The sequence below is a fragment of the Tupaia chinensis genome, unplaced genomic scaffold (assembly GCF_000334495.1).
Source record: "Tupaia chinensis unplaced genomic scaffold, TupChi_1.0 Scaffold000354_1, whole genome shotgun sequence".
Classification (NCBI taxonomy): domain Eukaryota; kingdom Metazoa; phylum Chordata; class Mammalia; order Scandentia; family Tupaiidae; genus Tupaia; species Tupaia belangeri.
Genome location: NW_006159849.1, coordinates 3053781 through 3072870, shown reverse-complemented (window position 1 = coordinate 3072870; position 19090 = coordinate 3053781). Strand labels below are relative to the sequence as shown.

The window sequence follows — 19090 nt, the reverse complement described above, 5'->3', positions numbered from 1 at the left end:
TCTTAGGATTTAAAAAAAAATGTTTAAAATGATAAAAACATTTTAAAATAGAAAAAAAAGCTTATCAAATAAGGATATAAGGAAATATTTTTTGTACAGCTGTGCAATGCTAAGTGCTGTCATAAAGGGGTCACACAGTTAAAAAAATCTTTTATAAAGTAGTTTTAGTAAGCTAATTTATGATTAAAGACACATTTTAAAAAATAAATCTAAAGTAACCCAAGTATACAGTGTTTATAAAGTCTATAGTAGTGTACAGTACTGGCCTAGACCTTCACAGTCACTTGCCACTCACTGACCAACTCACCCAGAGCAACTTTCAGTCCTGCAAGCTCCTTTGTGGTAAGTACCGTATACAGGCATTCCGTTTTTATAACCTTTACTCTGTACTTTTACCCTTTCCCATGCTGTGCTATGTTTAGGTACAGTAATGCTTATCACTGCACTACACTGACTACAGTTCTTAGCACAGTAATGTGTGATACAGGTTTGTAGCCTAGGAGCAGTAGGCCATACCAGCTAGGTTTATGTTAGTATGCGCTATGATGTTTGCACAATGATTAACTCACCCAACAATGTGTTTCTTAGAATGTGTTCCCCATAGTTAAGCAATACATGACTGTACCTTTCCAATAATTGGTCTTCAAAGCATTTACCAAAAAAATTATCCACACATTTAAGACGGAGAATCCTATGGGAAGCTAAGCATTTTCAAAAATCTAATTGCTGGCAGGAAGAGGTAGTAAGTGAAAAGAGGACCATTTTGTTTATTCTCCCTGCTTCAGGATCCAATTCAACTCACATCTCTTCTCTGACGGGTTTCCTAGCCAGCCTAGGCCAGGGAAGCTGTCCTTGCATCCATACAGTATGTCTTATCTCTGCCATCCAGATGCACTTGCTATTCACAGTCTTGTGTCAAGAATTTCATGTGAAATCCAGCTGAATTATAATTTACTTGAGGGGAGGGATCATGTCTATTATATATTCTATGTCCTCACAGTGCTTAGAATAGTACCGAGCATATCAGATCATGTGATGTACTCAGTTTCTACAAAGTTTTTTTCTCACAACTAAAGCACCCTGTGGCTTTTCCTAAGCTTTTAGACTTCGTCTGACTTGCCCCACCACTTTTTCTTTTAATTATTTCTTTAAGAGAGATTTTTGCTATAGGGTGTGAGTGCTTACCAGAGACAGAAAATCAGGAATCACCCCCTAGGGGGGATGGCCATGCCGCAGTTCCTTCTCTGCCATTCTCCTCTTGGGATTTTAGGCATGTATGCACACGCACCTGGTGTGAGTTTTAAGTCGCCCGGTCTGAGACTCAAATGACAGTCAACTAAACGGGAGTCCAGTGATATAACCTTTATACCATCTGCTGGTCCCACTTTTTCTTATTTTTAAGAGAGATTTTTGCTATAGGACATATGCGCTCACCAGAGAGACAGAAACTGAGAAATCACCCTCCAGGGGGATGGCCATGCTGCAATCCCTTCTCCTTCTCCTCCACTCTCCTCTTGGGATTTTAGGCATGTATGCACACACACCTGGTGTGAGTTTTAAGTCGCCCGGTCTGAGACTCAAATGACAGTCAACTAAACGGGAGTCCAGTGATATAACCTTTATACCATCTGCTGGTCCCACTTTTTCTTATTTTTAAGAGAGATTTTTGCTATAGGACATATGCGCTCACCAGAGAGACAGAAACTGAGAAATCACCCTCCAGGGGGATGGCCATGCTGCAATCCCTTCTCCTTCTCCTCCACTCTCCTCTCAGGATTCTGGGCACATATGCACACATGCCCAGAGTGAGTTTTAAGCCATTGTGCCTGGGTACCGTAGTTGATTATGTGGGAGTCTAGCAACTAACCATGACATCTGCTGGTCCCTTGTCCCACCACTTTAACTCCCTTCCTCTGATTGACTATTACCACTGTCCTCCACAGCTCCTGTCTGTAGCCCAAAGTCAGGTTGCTGGTCTTGATCTTGCTGTCCAGTGCTATGGCATACCACACACACCCTTCTTTCAGGATCAAGACAGTCATTCCTCCACATTGGGAATATTAGCAGATAATGGGTACCAGCTGGGTCTTATTCTAGGCACTGCCCTCAGCCCAAGAGAGCCATCATACCCGAGATTATACTTCCTTCCTAAAGATGTGCACATAAAAATTGTGGAATATAAAGTCCTCTGCCTCAAGGTAGTTCAATTTTGAAGGGCCACTCTTGCTCAAGAACTCCCCAAAGGATTGGCTGAATCTTCTGTTATGACAATATTCCAATTAATTTCTCCCTCTACCAGTCCTTTCCTACCCCCTTCACTTGCATGCAAGTGAAGGTCCTGAGAGCCCTCCCCAATAAACTTTCAGCATACAAATCTCCACATCAGAGTCTGTTTCCTAGGGAACCTGCTGTATGGCAAATCTCACACATATGCAAAGGTAGCAAGAGGGATTGCTCACAGCAAGAGGGATTAAGGAGTGCTGCCTCACTTAAGGTCAAGCCAGTCCAATGTGCCCATGGCTGCTAACACCCAAACATAGCCCTCTGCCTGGCCACCAGAACAGTGAGGTTTGGCCACTTGCATCCTCTCTCTCAGTGCTGCCCAACAGAACTCTTTGCAGTGATGGAAACATGTTCTGTACCTGTGCTGTTCAATGGGATTGCCATTAGCCACTTATGAGCTGGTGTGACTAAGGAATTGAACTTGCACTGCTAATTAATATGTTTAAATTTAAATAGCCACATGTATCTACTGGGTACCATACTATAGAGCATCTCATGATCACAAACCAGCAGCTCCATGAGGCAGTGTCACAATAGTGCCACCTTCCTCGACTGCCACCACACTATGGTCCAGAAACACTTGATCTGACTCCCTAAACACCCTGTCATCCTAATGAGGCATAGAGAGGAACTGTGTACCTCTAAAGTCTCATTATGAAGCTGCCGATAATGATTACATACATTGTTCAGAGTGCCAGAGAACTTTGCTGTATGTTTAAGCTGATGACACATGTAAATCTAGTCATGACCGCTCATCCTAATGACCTATGACCCTGCTGACCCTTCAAGGAATTTATCACATAGGTGGAGAGACACGATATGTATCTGTCCACAATTTTATTTTTTAAGTTTATTTTTGAATTTATAATAGAAAGTGTGCATGCTTTGTGGAGTCTGGCCATGCCACAATCTTTTTCCCAGGGCCCTCTAGCATTTTGAGAACATCTCCTTCTTTTAGGGTTCTCATATATAAGTTTAATTAATGTTTTCTTTGTTTCCCATCTTAGATTTGCTACCTTTGTGTATGTGTAAGATTTTAGATGATCTGGGGGCCTTAGTCTGATGTTCACATATAAGAAAAGGAAAAGAAAAAAAAAAAACCACCAACAACAAAGAGCAAGATAAACCTGCCAACTTAAGACATGTCATAATGTCATAGTACAACACGTTACTCTCATGTTTGTGGTGATGCTGGTGTGAACAAACCTACTTTACTACTAGTCCCATAAAAGAATAGCACATACAATGACGTATGGTACATAAAACTTAATAATGATAATAAATGACTAGGTTACTCATTTATCATGATTTTAGAGTGTATTCCTACTTAAAAAAATGTTTACTAGGAGACAATATGCTGTGTTACACAGGGAGCAGCTCCATACAGCTCACGTTTGCTGCATCTCATGAGTGCATCATTTTACCTGTGCTTCATTTAATCTCATGCTGTTTTGTTCATCATGGCCTTTCTGGTGGGACAAAATGTGGAGTGAAATTAATGACCTGACCCCGTGTAAGCCAGGGTTAATGGGTGTGCTTATCTCTTAGGATTTAAAAAAAAATGTTTAAAATGATAAAAACATTTTAAAATAGAAAAAAAAGCTTATCAAATAAGGATATAAGGAAATATTTTTTGTACAGCTGTGCAATGCTAAGTGCTGTCATAAAGGGGTCACACAGTTAAAAAAATCTTTTATAAAGTAGTTTTAGTAAGCTAATTTATGATTAAAGACACATTTTAAAAAATAAATCTAAAGTAACCCAAGTATACAGTGTTTATAAAGTCTATAGTAGTGTACAGTACTGGCCTAGACCTTCACAGTCACTTGCCACTCACTGACCAACTCACCCAGAGCAACTTTCAGTCCTGCAAGCTCCTTTGTGGTAAGTACCGTATACAGGCATTCCGTTTTTATAACCTTTACTCTGTACTTTTACCCTTTCCCATGCTGTGCTATGTTTAGGTACAGTAATGCTTATCACTGCACTACACTGACTACAGTTCTTAGCACAGTAATGTGTGATACAGGCTTGTAGCCTAGGAGCAGTAGGCCATACCAGCTAGGTTTATGTTAGTATGCGCTATGATGTTTGCACAATGATTAACTCACCCAACAATGTGTTTCTTAGAATGTGTTCCCCATAGTTAAGCAATACATGACTGTACCTTTCCAATAATTGGTCTTCAAAGCATTTACCAAAAAAATTATCCACACATTTAAGACGGAGAATCCTATGGGAAGCTAAGCATTTTCAAAAATCTAATTGCTGGCAGGAAGAGGTAGTAAGTGAAAAGAGGACCATTTTGTTTATTCTCCCTGCTTCAGGATCCAATTCAACTCACATCTCTTCTCTGACGGGTTTCCTAGCCAGCCTAGGCCAGGGAAGCTGTCCTTGCATCCATACAGTATGTCTTATCTCTGCCATCCAGATGCACTTGCTATTCACAGTCTTGTGTCAAGAATCTCATGTGAAATCCAGCTGAATTATAATTTACTTGAGGGGAGGGATCATGTCTATTATATATTCTATGTCCTCACAGTGCTTAGAATAGTACCGAGCATATCAGATCATGTGATGTACTCAGTTTCTACAAAGTTTTTTTCTCACAACTAAAGCACCCTGTGGCTTTTCCTAAGCTTTTAGACTTCGTCTGACTTGCCCCACCACTTTTTCTTTTAATTATTTCTTTAAGAGAGATTTTTGCTATAGGGTGTGAGTGCTTACCAGAGACAGAAAATCAGGAATCACCCCCTAGGGGGGATGGCCATGCCGCAGTTCCTTCTCTGCCATTCTCCTCTTGGGATTTTAGGCATGTATGCACACGCACCTGGTGTGAGTTTTAAGTCGCCCGGTCTGAGACTCAAATGACAGTCAACTAAACGGGAGTCCAGTGATATAACCTTTATACCATCTGCTGGTCCCACTTTTTCTTATTTTTAAGAGAGATTTTTGCTATAGGACATATGCGCTCACCAGAGAGACAGAAACTGAGAAATCACCCTCCAGGGGGATGGCCATGCTGCAATCCCTTCTCCTTCTCCTCCACTCTCCTCTCAGGATTCTGGGCACATATGCACACATGCCCAGAGTGAGTTTTAAGCCATTGTGCCTGGGTACCGTAGTTGATTATGTGGGAGTCTAGCAACTAACCATGACATCTGCTGGTCCCTTGTCCCACCACTTTAACTCCCTTCCTCTGATTGACTATTACCACTGTCCTCCACAGCTCCTGTCTGTAGCCCAAAGTCAGGTTGCTGGTCTTGATCTTGCTGTCCAGTGCTATGGCATACCACACACACCCTTCTTTCAGGATCAAGACAGTCATTCCTCCACATTGGGAATATTAGCAGATAATGGGTACCAGCTGGGTCTTATTCTAGGCACTGCCCTCAGCCCAAGAGAGCCATCATACCCGAGATTATACTTCCTTCCTAAAGATGTGCACATAAAAATTGTGGAATATAAAGTCCTCTGCCTCAAGGTAGTTCAATTTTGAAGGGCCACTCTTGCTCAAGAACTCCCCAAAGGATTGGCTGAATCTTCTGTTATGACAATATTCCAATTAATTTCTCCCTCTACCAGTCCTTTCCTACCCCCTTCACTTGCATGCAAGTGAAGGTCCTGAGAGCCCTCCCCAATAAACTTTCAGCATACAAATCTCCACATCAGAGTCTGTTTCCTAGGGAACCTGCTGTATGGCAAATCTCACACATATGCAAAGGTAGCAAGAGGGATTGCTCACAGCAAGAGGGATTAAGGAGTGCTGCCTCACTTAAGGTCAAGCCAGTCCAATGTGCCCATGGCTGCTAACACCCAAACATAGCCCTCTGCCTGGCCACCAGAACAGTGAGGTTTGGCCACTTGCATCCTCTCTCTCAGTGCTGCCCAACAGAACTCTTTGCAGTGATGGAAACATGTTCTGTACCTGTGCTGTTCAATGGGATTGCCATTAGCCACTTATGAGCTGGTGTGACTAAGGAATTGAACTTGCACTGCTAATTAATATGTTTAAATTTAAATAGCCACATGTATCTACTGGGTACCATACTATAGAGCATCTCACGATCACAAACCAGCAGCTCCATGAGGCAGTGTCACAATAGTGCCACCTTCCTCGACTGCCACCACACTATGGTCCAGAAACACTTGATCTGACTCCCTAAACACCCTGTCATCCTAATGAGGCATAGAGAGGAACTGTGTACCTCTAAAGTCTCATTATGAAGCTGCCGATAATGATTACATACATTGTTCAGAGTGCCAGAGAACTTTGCTGTATGTTTAAGCTGATGACACATGTAAATCTAGTCATGACCGCTCATCCTAATGACCTATGACCCTGCTGACCCTTCAAGGAATTTATCACATAGGTGGAGAGACACGATATGTATCTGTCCACAATTTTATTTTTTAAGTTTATTTTTGAATTTATAATAGAAAGTGTGCATGCTTTGTGGAGTCTGGCCATGCCACAATCTTTTTCCCAGGGCCCTCTAGCATTTTGAGAACATCTCCTTCTTTTAGGGTTCTCATATATAAGTTTAATTAATGTTTTCTTTGTTTCCCATCTTAGATTTGCTACCTTTGTGTATGTGTAAGATTTTAGATGATCTGGGGGCCTTAGTCTGATGTTCACATATAAGAAAAGGAAAAGAAAAAAAAAAAACCACCAACAACAAAGAGCAAGATAAACCTGCCAACTTAAGACAGGCAAGTTCACAGTTTGAATACTCATAGGAGACCTTTAGTTCTTCCCTGTTCCTCAACAGGGATGGTCTCTTACTACTGACCGAGAAATGTCATATGAAGCCCAGAGTGAAAATGTGTATCTGCACCTGGGCAAGTTCATGACCACTCCTGAAAAAAAAGAAATGACTCAACACATGCCTGCCAGTCAAGGAGTCATTCACATTATCTTGCCTACTGAGGACAAGCCCTTACAAAACCAGGCTGAGTTGCTAAGTGCAACTAAAATTGAATTCAATGCAATTTGAAAATATTCTGTTTACTTAAAGCCCACAAGCCTGGTGTGTGAAGAAGAACTCAGGGACAAGCAATGGTAGTTCAATTTGCACATTTTTCTTTCTTGTTGCAATATTATCTTTTCCGAGCAATTTAATGAAGACTCCAGAGGAAAGAATTAAATGTCTGCTGGTTCAATTACCAAATAATGAAAAGGTCGAGAGGAGCACCACGCACTGTACGTTGAGCTGCTATATGTGCCTATTCTTAGAGTAAAACTCTTTTGTGTGCGGTTCACAATTACATTTTGCTACCCACAAACTGTACAGACAAGTATTGTATGAGGAGTAGAAATCATGAGCTGATACATATCATTCTCAGCAAGGTGAAAGGGCCTGGGCCCAGAGGGTACATCTCATAATATCCAGGACAGGCATGATGGGCATGGTGGAGGCCATAATTTTTATCAGGCAACACCAGGCTATTGTTAATCCACCCTTTGAGAAGATTCTAATCATCCTTGGACTAGGATACATTTTTTACTAGCTATTCTTAGGACTACATTTTGAACAAAACAGACTTTTCAGCAAGAATTGTCAAAGACTCCCAGCAGTTCCTGACACTTTTGGAAAGCCACTCCTGCCCCCAGCTTGCCCCAGGTTCTGGAGAGGAAAGAAAGATTATTAAACACAACTTCTATAGAAGCTAAAACCAAAGATAAAATAAAAATACAGTGCTTTAGAACTTATTGGAACACTGGTTATAATGCTTGAAAACACAAGTCTCCCTAAAAATTCTCAGGAAGAGGAGGGGCAGTTAAGTACAGACTCCCCTCAATTCAACATCCATGAGGTAATAGTGCTTCTATTCACACTGGGTCTCTCCTAACACCTTTTATCACTAACATGGAAAGACTCGGTGAACAAGTTATTGTTTGGCTTCATTTTCACCTTCAGGTTTTTCCTTGGTTTATATAATAGTGCTATTCTTAGGAAATGCATACTTAAATGTTTAAGGGAAAAGGACTCTGATGTACTGGGTCATCGGAAAAGTCCCGATGTATCTTTTTGCTTTCCAGCATAAAAATGCATCATGACTTTCCTATGACCCAATATATAACTGTAGGGGATATCCATAATACCACTATAATAGAAGCCACCCAAGTCTATCAACAGTGCTGTGGACAAACAGCTTAGGTATACCATATAATAGGACACTATTATATGAAATGTATTGAAAATGTATATGCAACAGTCATATGCATGAAAAAATATGACCTTCAGGAATGTAATGTTGGATGAAAAAGAAAATTATAGGAAAGTACATACATTATGATTCCATTTATGGAAAGTTCATAAATGATTTGTTTTTAGGTAAGAAAACACATGTGGTAAAACTATAAAGAATGAGAGAACGATAAAAATTCAAGATACTGGTTATCTCTTTTCAGGGCAGAAAGGAAATGTGATCAGAAGGTACATAGGCCTTTTTTTAAAGAGATTTTTTTGCTATAGCACATGTGCTCACCAGAGAGACGGAGAGACAGAAAGCGAGAAATCACTTCCCCAGGGGCATGGCCATGTCACAATCCCTTTTCTTCTGTTCTCCTCTTGGAATAGTGGGGCACACATGCACACACACCAGGTCTGGGACTCAAACCACAGTCAACTATGTGAGAGAACCAGCATCCCAATCACTATGTCACCTGCTGGCCTTTAATAGAAATGCTAATAGCTTATTTCTTTAAGGGGTACTGGGTAAGCACTTACTGTATTGTTAGTCTTTAGTCTGTACACATTTTACAAATATTATTTTGTGTGACCAGCAAATGGAGCAATGGTTACATCTCTTGACTTCCATGTAGTTAATCGCAGTTCAAGTCCCAGGCCCAGCACCTTAAAAACCTCATACTGGGTGCATGTGTATGTATGCCCAAGATTTCGAGAGGAGAATGGAAGAGAATGGATTATGGTGTGGCCATCCCCCCTGGGAGGTGATTTCTCACTTTATGCCTCTCTGTCTTTCCCTGGGGGGAGGGGGGCACATGCACCCTATAGCAAAAATCTTAAGAAAAAGTACATTCTTTATGCATGACTAACATTTAATAAAACATAATAAAACATAAATAAGACCCAGTGTGAATAGAAGCACTATTACCTCATGGATGTTGAATTGAGGGGAGTCTGTACTTAACTGCCCCTCCTCTTCCTGAGAATTTTTAGGGAGACTTGTGTTTTCAAGCATAATAACCAGTGTTAATAAAACAACTTTTAAGAATTGGTGAAGTAGCACATGATTGAAGATAGTCTTTTTCTCCCCCCCTCCCCAGAATTTGTTAGAAGAAGAAAAGAGAACAACACCCTAACAGCCTTTAGGCCTTAACATCTTTCCCTCCAAACATGCCATACTCATGAGTCTTCTACTCATCTCTTGGACCCTCTTTCATTCACTACACAAACAACTCAGAGCTACCCATTGGCCAGGATCAGAGGAAAGTTTCATGATTTCCTTCTGAAGCAGCAACAAGCTTTTCTTCCCATCTGTCATCCCACCTTTATTAAAACACTGGCCACCTCCAGGCGGGAAGGACAAGCTCATCACCCTGTTCATGTGCACACACAGTCTCTGCGACTTAACTGGGTTCAAGTATTACCGAAAGCCATTATTACCTGATTCTTGATTTTGACTCATTTTGTAATATTTACATACATTTCATCATGATGATAAAGCACCATATTTAACATAAAACATCTCTCCTGTCCTCCAGTCAGAACCTTAAATCTGACAAAGCTCCATGAAATATAGACAACCGTCTCTTTTATTAAATTATTTTTTGTGCTTTTGATTTTCATTCTAGTTTTTTATACAAAATATTTTCCTTCTTTATATCCTTACTTTTTAAGTTTTTAATTTTTAATGTATTTTATACATTCAATCACTGTGCATCATTTGACTTGTAAAGTGAATTTACCCAACATAAATACACTTCACACCAGTCCAGTTGAGAATACTATACATATTATCATCAGTAGACAACAATTCATTTCTGTGTCCCATAAATGTCTTGCTTCTCTATTTTTCTCCTTAATTTCTTTCATCACACTCTGCACCTTCTCCCACCTTCTTCCCACACAGTCTCCAGTATCTATAACAATTTTCTATGCTTCAGTATTCTCTAATCTTTCAGTTTCTGCCATAGAGTGCAGACAGTCGGTATGTATTAAGTGGAGAAATACAATGTCTCTCTTTTATAGCCTGGCTTGCCTCACTCAACAGTAAATCTTCCATATTCATCCACATTCTGTCAAAAGTCAGGATCTTGATTTTTATGGCTGAGTAGTATTCCATAGAGTATATGTGCCACAACTTTTCAATTCATTTATCTGTTCATGGACATTTGGATTGGTTCCATGTCTTAGCAATTGTGAATAATACCACAATAAACACAGATGTGCAAGCACTTTTCCAACTGCGCAGTCTCCTATCCTTAGAGTACAAACAACTCTCTAAGGAAGACATACAAATAGCCAGAAAGCATATGAAAAAATGCTCAATATCCCTAATCATAAGGGAGATGCAGATCAAGACCACAATGAATACCACCTAACTCCAGTCAGGATGGCAAAGATTAAAAAAAAAAAAAAGATAAGGGCTAGCAGAGAAGTGGTGAAATGGGAACTCTCCTCCACTGTTGCTGGGAACATAAATTGGTCTAGCCACTGTGGAGAACAATATGGAGGTTCCTTAAAGATTGACAACTGTTGGGACCAGCAGTTAGCATAATGGCTATGTCGCTGGACTCCCATGTAGTTGACTGCGGTTCAAGTCCCGGATCCGGTGGCTTAAACTCATGCCAGGCATGTGTGCATGCGTGCCCAAGATCCAAAGAGAAGAATGGGGGAGAAGGGACTGCGGCTTGGCCATCCCCCCCAGGGGTGGTTTCCTGCTTTCTGTCTCTGTCTCTCTCTGTCCTTCCGGTGAGCGCATGCACCCTATAGTAAAAACCTCTCAAAAAAAGATTGACAACTGTCTCTTCTTCTCACTACAACCATCTAGCATATTAGCTCCTTAAACCATAAGTAAGGTGCAGCTATTGTCAGTACAACACTTAGGAATTACAAAATAAATGTAGCTCCAGTTAAATACCACTCCTCACCTGGTAGTTCATTAGAAAATTTTATTCTCTCCTCCTTACCCAGAAAGAAGATATTGTATTTGTTTTAACAGAGAAAATTTTAAAAGTAATTGTTTAATATAAATCACTACAGAGTTGTTAAGCTCTGTCAGCAATAATGTTCCAATAGAAAAAAGTCAGAGATTGGTTTAAAAAGTTATTCTATGGCAAGCTGATGGCATGGTGTTTAAGGCATCTGGATTCCACATGACCAACTCACAGTTTGAGTCCTGGACATGGTAGCTTAAAAAACACATCAGTTGCCTGTGTGTGCATGCCTAAAATCCTGAAAGGAGGGAAAAATAAAGAAGCAGGGACTGCTACGTGACCGTTTCTCACGGGGAGGGAGGTGCTTTCTCACTGCCCTCCCTCCCTCTCTGTCTCTGGCAAGCACACACGCCCTCTGGCAAATCTATCAATCTGTTTATCTATCATCTCTCTATGTAAATGACCTACCTGGAAGAGTCCATCACTTGATATGCTGAAATGGATTGAAGGCATACTTAAGTAGCTGCCTTAAAAATGCAGCTACTTACCTCGGCATACTGTACTACGGAACTGGCTTCTACTGCATAAACTCTCCTAGCTCCTGCTTGTACAGCAAAAAATGACAGGATTCCTGATCCACAACCAACATCTAGAACAACCTGGAAGAAAAGAAGACAAAAAAGGATTGAAAACACAAATAGGTACTGGGCTGGTGGCAAAAGTCTGCATTGGGCATTGAGGTCAGACTTAAAGTACAAACTTAGATACAGTTACTAGACTAGTGGTCTTATCTTGGCCAAGTTAGGAATGTCTATGAGACTTGTTTATCTGACCTGTTAAAAGAGGTTAATAATAATCACTCTGTGTGGTTAAGTGCAGGGATGAAATAATGTGAAGTGTACACAAAGCCCTTGACACATAGATGATGTTCCTCACATCAGTGTTCTAGTCTAGTGTCTTTGTAACACGGATGGCCTTTAGGATGCCAAGAAAAGTAGAGTGTAACAGATGAACTTGATTCACTAGATTTATCACACAGACAAAGGAAAACTATCTCGAGTCATTTTCAGAATAATATCCATATCCTTAGAAATAATTGAAGATTTTGAAAAATTCCAAAGTGAAGCATGTGCTACTTTACCAGCCCCCTCTGCAAAGCTGGGGAGGTTTCTATGGGAAATATTACAGAGGATATGAAATTAGTTTTTTTTTTATTTGCTTTCCCTAGCCGTGTTCAAAACTGGAACATAAATCAAGAAAATTGCCTTTTACTGGCACAAAGTGGCCACTTGAACTCATATCCTGAGAGGCAAGGGGTGGACAGTGTATTATGGGCTTTCTTCTCCCCAAATGCTATTGAAGCTGAGCCTGAATCTCAGCTTCATCATTGAAATTTCAAGTTACTATATTTCTGTCTTTTATATTTCTCTTATCTGAGTGAATTTCATTCTTAGCATTTTTACGCACTAGTTTAAATGAGGCATTTTATTTGCTTTTTTCTTTGAAAAGATTTTTGCTACAGGTCATGTGCACTTGCTGGAGAGACAGAAAGTGAGAAATCACCACCTTAGGAAGGATGGCCACACTGTAATCCCTTCTCCTCCATTCTCCTCTCAGGATTTTGGACGTGCACACATATGTGCCCAGTGTGAATTTCATTTCAAGCCACCAAGTATGGGATGTGAATCACAGTCAGTCAGCAATATATGCATTATGCCATCTGCTGGTCCCTGTTTTCTTTCTTTATTCACATACACACACTCAACAGGGTCTCATCATGTCATAATCCTCCCCTCTACTCCGGCCTCCCAGCCAGACAAGATCATGGCTGTATATAGCTGTGCCCAGAATGTTCATGTTGACCCAGGAGCCGAACCTAAGCCTCTCTAGGGCTCCAGTACCACTCAGTAGCAACTGTCTGTGCTACTGTGGAGGGGCTTTACTTGGCTTTAAATTCTCACAATTGTTTTCTTAAGTTCCTTTACTTTAAAAAGAAATACAACGTTACTTCATGTCTTTAAAAATGTTTAAAATGTGACCCACCAAACATTACAAATGTTTTAAAACAAAGTAATATTTTAAAAATATTAGAACTTAAAAAAAAAAACCCTCACAATAACCATATGAGTAGATACCATTATTATGCCCACTTCATAGAAGAAAAACTAAAACAAGACACACGGAACAACTAGCCCAAGTTCACTGAGCAATAAATGGGAAAGTTAAGGGTTGAATCTGAACATTTCTGCCTTACAACTTACTGATCCATGTTATTTTACATTGCCTACTTACATTCATCCTCTATAAAACTGACTTTTCAACACAGCAATGCCAAAAGGCAATGCTTGACAAGGAAACAAAATATTTTTGTTGGAAAATTTAGAAAACTTGAAAAAAAACTGATAGCTGGAAAATTCTCTAAAAACTAGGAAATATCAAGAAGTTTTGTGTCCATGTGTATGTATTTTAACTGCAATATCACACTGTGTTGACATAGATACTGTGCCATTATTCTAGGAGAACATGCTGTTAGTAAAGGGTTCACAGTGCTTACTTATATTAATTCTAGAGCAGTGGCTCTATTCCATATGGATTCCTAGGGTTTGGGTAATTAGGAGCATTACCAATTTAAAATGTCACCCAGACTCTAAAATTGGCTGTCAGGCTGTCTATACTTTTAGAAATATCAATAGTCTCTAATCGTTCTCTCCAGGAAATATGTCATCTTCACATGGTCATGGTCTTTTGCAAGAATAGCCTAGATTGCCGCTTAGAAAATGGAGGCCATTAAGTTGATGAGGACAATTAATGACCCCAAAGAAAGATGGACCGTATTCAGAAGAACCTTTCCAGAACCTTCCTCAATACATCTTAGATATCAAGTTTACCCTGAATGTTTAGTGCAAAATTAAGAGAGAATAAAAATTGCACCTAGATGCTCTGGTAGCAGGCACTATTAAAATGTATAGATTGAGCTCTTTGTTTAATTTATTAGGGTGGCATGAAGCACATTTCAGAGCAGTGTTTTCTAGTTCTTTTGATCCTGCAATCTAAGTAGCTAAGAAATGTATTCCTATTAGGAGAATGATGGGAGAAAGAGAATGGGGAGAAAGAAAAAGAGAGAGAAATGGAAAAAAGCCTGACACCATTCAACTTTTGCCTAATTGGCCTATTTGATGGGAAAATACTTCTTATATACCCATTCTATACGTAGAGAAGTAAAAAATTATAAACTTTTCTAAATATGTGTAGTCAAAATACTCTATTATTTAGCTATCAAAAGAGAACATGGGACTTGAAAAAAAATCTGACCTTTGCTTTCTGCTTCTGTGTATATTTAAAAATTGAACAAGTGGGGTTGGCCCACAGCATAGCAGTTAGGTACTCTGAAGAGATAGTCAGGGGAACCAGCAGTTAGCGTAATGGCTATGTCGCTGGATTCCCATGTAGTCAACCGCGGTTCGTGTCCCGGACCCGGTGGCTTAAAACTCACGCCGGGTGCGTGTGCATGCGTGCCCAAGATCCCGAGAGGAGAATGGAGGAGAAGGGATTACGGCGTGACCATCCCCCCTGGGGGGTGATTTCTCGCTTTCTGTCTCTATGTCTCTCTCTGTCTGTCTGGCGAGCGCACGCGCCCTACAGTGAAAATCTCTCCAAAAAAAAATAAATAAATAAATAAGAAAGAGATAGTCAGAACCCACATAGCCAACCAGGGTTTGAGTCTCAGCCCCTGTTACTCGAAAAGCATGCCTGGCATGTGGGCACTGTACAGGACCCTGAAAAAATAGAGAATTGGAAGAAAAATAATTACAACATGACTCTCCCCTGTTGGGAGTGCTCTCTCTCTCTCGCTCTCTCTCTCTCTTTCTCTCTGTCTATATACTCTGATGCATGTACACCTGCCCTCTGTTAGTAAGAAAAAAAACTTGCTCAGTAAAGTTTTAGTCATGAGACTGGAAAGAGAAAGTGAGGAAGCATAGGGACATTTTGCTAGGTAAGCTATGTAACTTCGGGTATTAAGCCATGGAGATCAAAGGATAAATTCTGTAGTGAAAAATTAGCAATGAAAGCAGGTGCTTAGATTCTAATGGAAATACACTGCCTGAGCCCTTTCCAGCTGGAGTTTTCAAGACTGTGGAAAAGAGAGGATGTTAATACAGATAATTCTATTACACTTTCTTACACAGCAGCTCAGAAGTCTTGAAGCTGCTTCTGATTGTATATGTACATGTATGTGAGTGTGTGTGTGTATATATACATACATATATATACATATATATACACAATCTGTCCTTGTAGAAGATTATATTGAGCTACTTTTTATTCTACATTGGTAGATCATCAGTGAACTAAGTATATTTGAGGAACTTGGCAGATATTAAGTTATAGTTTGAGGCCCTGGGGAAAAAAATATCTCCCCCCACAGAGGAAAAGAGAGTAATAAAATCCTCTTGTACCTGTAGAATAATTTATAGTTTTTAAAGGATGATCCTCTGACATTATCTATTTGATCTCCATGCCTCCCTAAGGTAAATGGTTCATAGTTTTGTGCTTATTACATTCATAAGGAAACTGAGGCTTGGAGATACTAAGTAGCTGATCCAAGGTAGCACAGCTGGTTACTGGCAGGACCTGTAGGAGAATACAAATATTTATATTTCTGTGCCATAAGTCCCCTTTCCATGTAGCAAAAGACGAGAGAAAAGGTGACTGTGACTAGGTGCACATAGGACCATATCACACCTGTGATGGCTTCACTCTACTGCAAAAGGAGATGGTCTCTTTGGTATATTGTCCTCAGTCCTAAGCAGTCCAGCAATGATTGGCCATTCTGGCCTCTGCTAAATTCCTCTCCCTTCTAGGCTCAGGAATTCTGTCCTTTTCCCAGATTCTGTGCTCCTTCAATCTATCACGTGCTCATGCTCTTTCAAAGTACAGTTGTTGGGAAGCAGCTGCTTAGCCAAGACAACATTTTCCTACAACTCTGCAGCTACTTGTGCTCATGTGACTAGTTATAGCCAATGGGATGTGAAAGGGACTAATAAATGACACTTCTGGGCCAAGGCAGGGTAAGGGTCAGCATACCTTCCTTACATGCTTCAATTTTTTTTCTTATTAAAAGTTTTTGCCATTGGGTGGATGCACATGCCAGAGACAGATGGGGGTGGGGTGGGGAGGGAGAGAGAGAGAAATCACCCTAACCCATGGAAGGTGGCCATACTTCAATCCCTTCTTCTTCATTCTCTTTTTGGAAATTGGGGCACAGATGCACATGTGCCCAGTGAGTTTTTCAAGTCGCTGGGTCTGGGACTTGAACCACACAGTAGGTCATGTGGGATCCAATTGCCTTAACCACAATGACTGTCTGGCCCCCACTCTTTGATACTTATGCAGTGATAATGGAGATCACCTGTTGAGGATGAAAAGTACCTGAATTGCTAGGAATCTCCAGAACACCACTTTGGGAAAGGCCACTCAGAACACACTGAACATGACATGAGCCAGAAATAAATTATGGTAAACCACTAAGACTTGGGGATTGATTGATTCGTTGATAATCAACTAGAGGGTGCATGTGATCATTGGTAGAGGTGGGGAGAGGAAAAAAGAGAGAGAGAGAGAAAGTGAGAAAGCACCCACCTATGGGGAATGGCCACAGCACAATTCCTTATCCTCCATTTCTCCTTTTGGGATTTGGGGCATGCATCTGCATGCACTGAGATATCTCTCAAGCTGCAGGGTCCAAGACTCAAACCATATAGCCAGCCATGTAGGGCCTAGTCACCACATCCACCATACCACTGACTGGCCCAGGGATCGTTGGGTTGTACCAGTAGGTATCTGCTTACTAGTTCATTTCCATTGGGTGAGACTCCCTTCTTTAATTTTTCTACTTGGGAAACTCTTCCTTCAAGACCTGTCTCAGCTCTCACATCTTATATATGCATTTCCTGACTTCCCAGTTAGTCTAGGCTGGGCTTTCTGATACATTATATGTCACTCTCTAATAGCACTTATCACAGGAAATTTCATGTACTTCTTTCCATATTAATTTTCCCAGTTAGCCTATGAGCTTCCAAAAGACTAGAATTACATAATTTATCTCAGTGCCTAGCTAACACAATGAAAGACATAAAAGCAATTTATAAACATTTATTGGCTATGTGACTAAATGAGATGGCCCAAAATGGCAGCCTCCCCATTTCAGCATCACTTTGAAATATTTCTGGAAAAGGCCTATGGCTTTTCTCAACCATTTGGACTCTTAGAGTACATCTGCATCACAAGCTAGTACCCAAGAAGGATGGACTTAGGATGCCCTTGTCTTATTCATTATTTATACTCTCAACTATTTCCCTCACTCTTCCTTGTCTTCTGCATTCTGGCCTATTTCTTATTTCTTGGCCTCTAATTTATCTCACAGACCTGACTCTTTACTCTCTTCCTTCATGATCTTGACTTTCTTCTTGACTATGATCTGAGTATGGTAACCATTCTTGTAATAACTGTTCTAGTTAGCCATCTGTCAAATATCTCTATCTTGATGCAAGCCTTTTTGGAAGGTCCCATGTTCCTTTCTGCCACAGGATCTTAGTACATGCAGCTCCCTTTGCGTGGGTGGCTCCCTACCACACATACTGTATGTTATCAATTTATTGTCATTTTATTAAACTTGCTCAATGCCTGTTGGGCTGGGTATTTTCTATTTATTCCTCGAGATCAACCTTCTGTTCTTTTCTGGTCAGCTCTTTGTCAGAAGCCTGACCTATGGGAACTGCACCAATAGGTTTCCCTTGCCTTTGAACTCTAACTGAGATCAATTGAGAGAAACACAATAGGAAGTCAGAGGGAGTGAGGACAGTGTGATCAGAGGATTTATTCTTCTGGTTTCCTTTTTCCTAGGTCTCCACTAATTAGGTGTGTTGCTCCTAGCAAAAGTCACAGCTCTTATTGGGCTTCCGGCTAGGGCTACTCTCTCAAATTTCCAGTAACCACCTTTAGGTCTACAGGTGGTGACAGGTCCCCGACTCTAACCAGTGCCCAGGTGCTCCCTCAGCCCTTGTTCGTTCCCTTGACTCTGTCCACACCTATGTAAACAGTCCTGTTATTTACCTTTCCTACAATACCCTGATGTATGTGCCGTCTCTCTCCACCAGGGATGCTGACTGATCCACCAATTCGTCCTTTGGACCACTAAGTCCTCCTGTTGTATACTGTCTTGTCTCCACCTCCTTTTACTCTTCCCACAACACTCATCACAGTTAGTTTTTTATGCAATGAGTGATTATCTGATTAATGTCTGCTCTCTCCCCTGGATAGTAATCTTCATTAGAGGTGGGACCCCATCTGTTTCTCACTCCCTTTTGAATCTTTGACACATAGCAAAGGGTTTGGCCCATAGTAGAGACACTCGCTAAATCTATGAAATGAGCTAAATAAATGAAAACGGATCTCACTCCCACAAATCAGGAACAGATTCATGGTCCAAAAAATATGATGCAAATCTTGTTTCCTCCCCAAGAAGTCACCTTGTACCCACATAATGAGTGTTCTCAAACCCAGTGATTTTAAGAATCCTTTAAAGGATGACTTTCTTTTGACCTTGCCATCTTACCATTACATTATAATCCACTTAGCTCTTGGGCACAGTGTTTCTCTGGAGACTGAATTCATCCTCCC

General features: G+C 40.6%; 1 protein-coding gene across 1 annotated transcript in view; it reads right to left on the bottom strand.

Annotated features, from left to right (window-relative positions):
* The window catches only part of LOC106735293 (histone-arginine methyltransferase CARM1-like), a 190955-nt gene that overhangs the window by 101545 nt on the left and 70320 nt on the right, over nt 1-19090 (bottom strand). Inside the window, 1 exon segment of the mRNA XM_027773411.1 lies at nt 11959-12069. Within this exon segment, the coding sequence (XP_027629212.1) occupies nt 11959-12069 (111 nt within the window).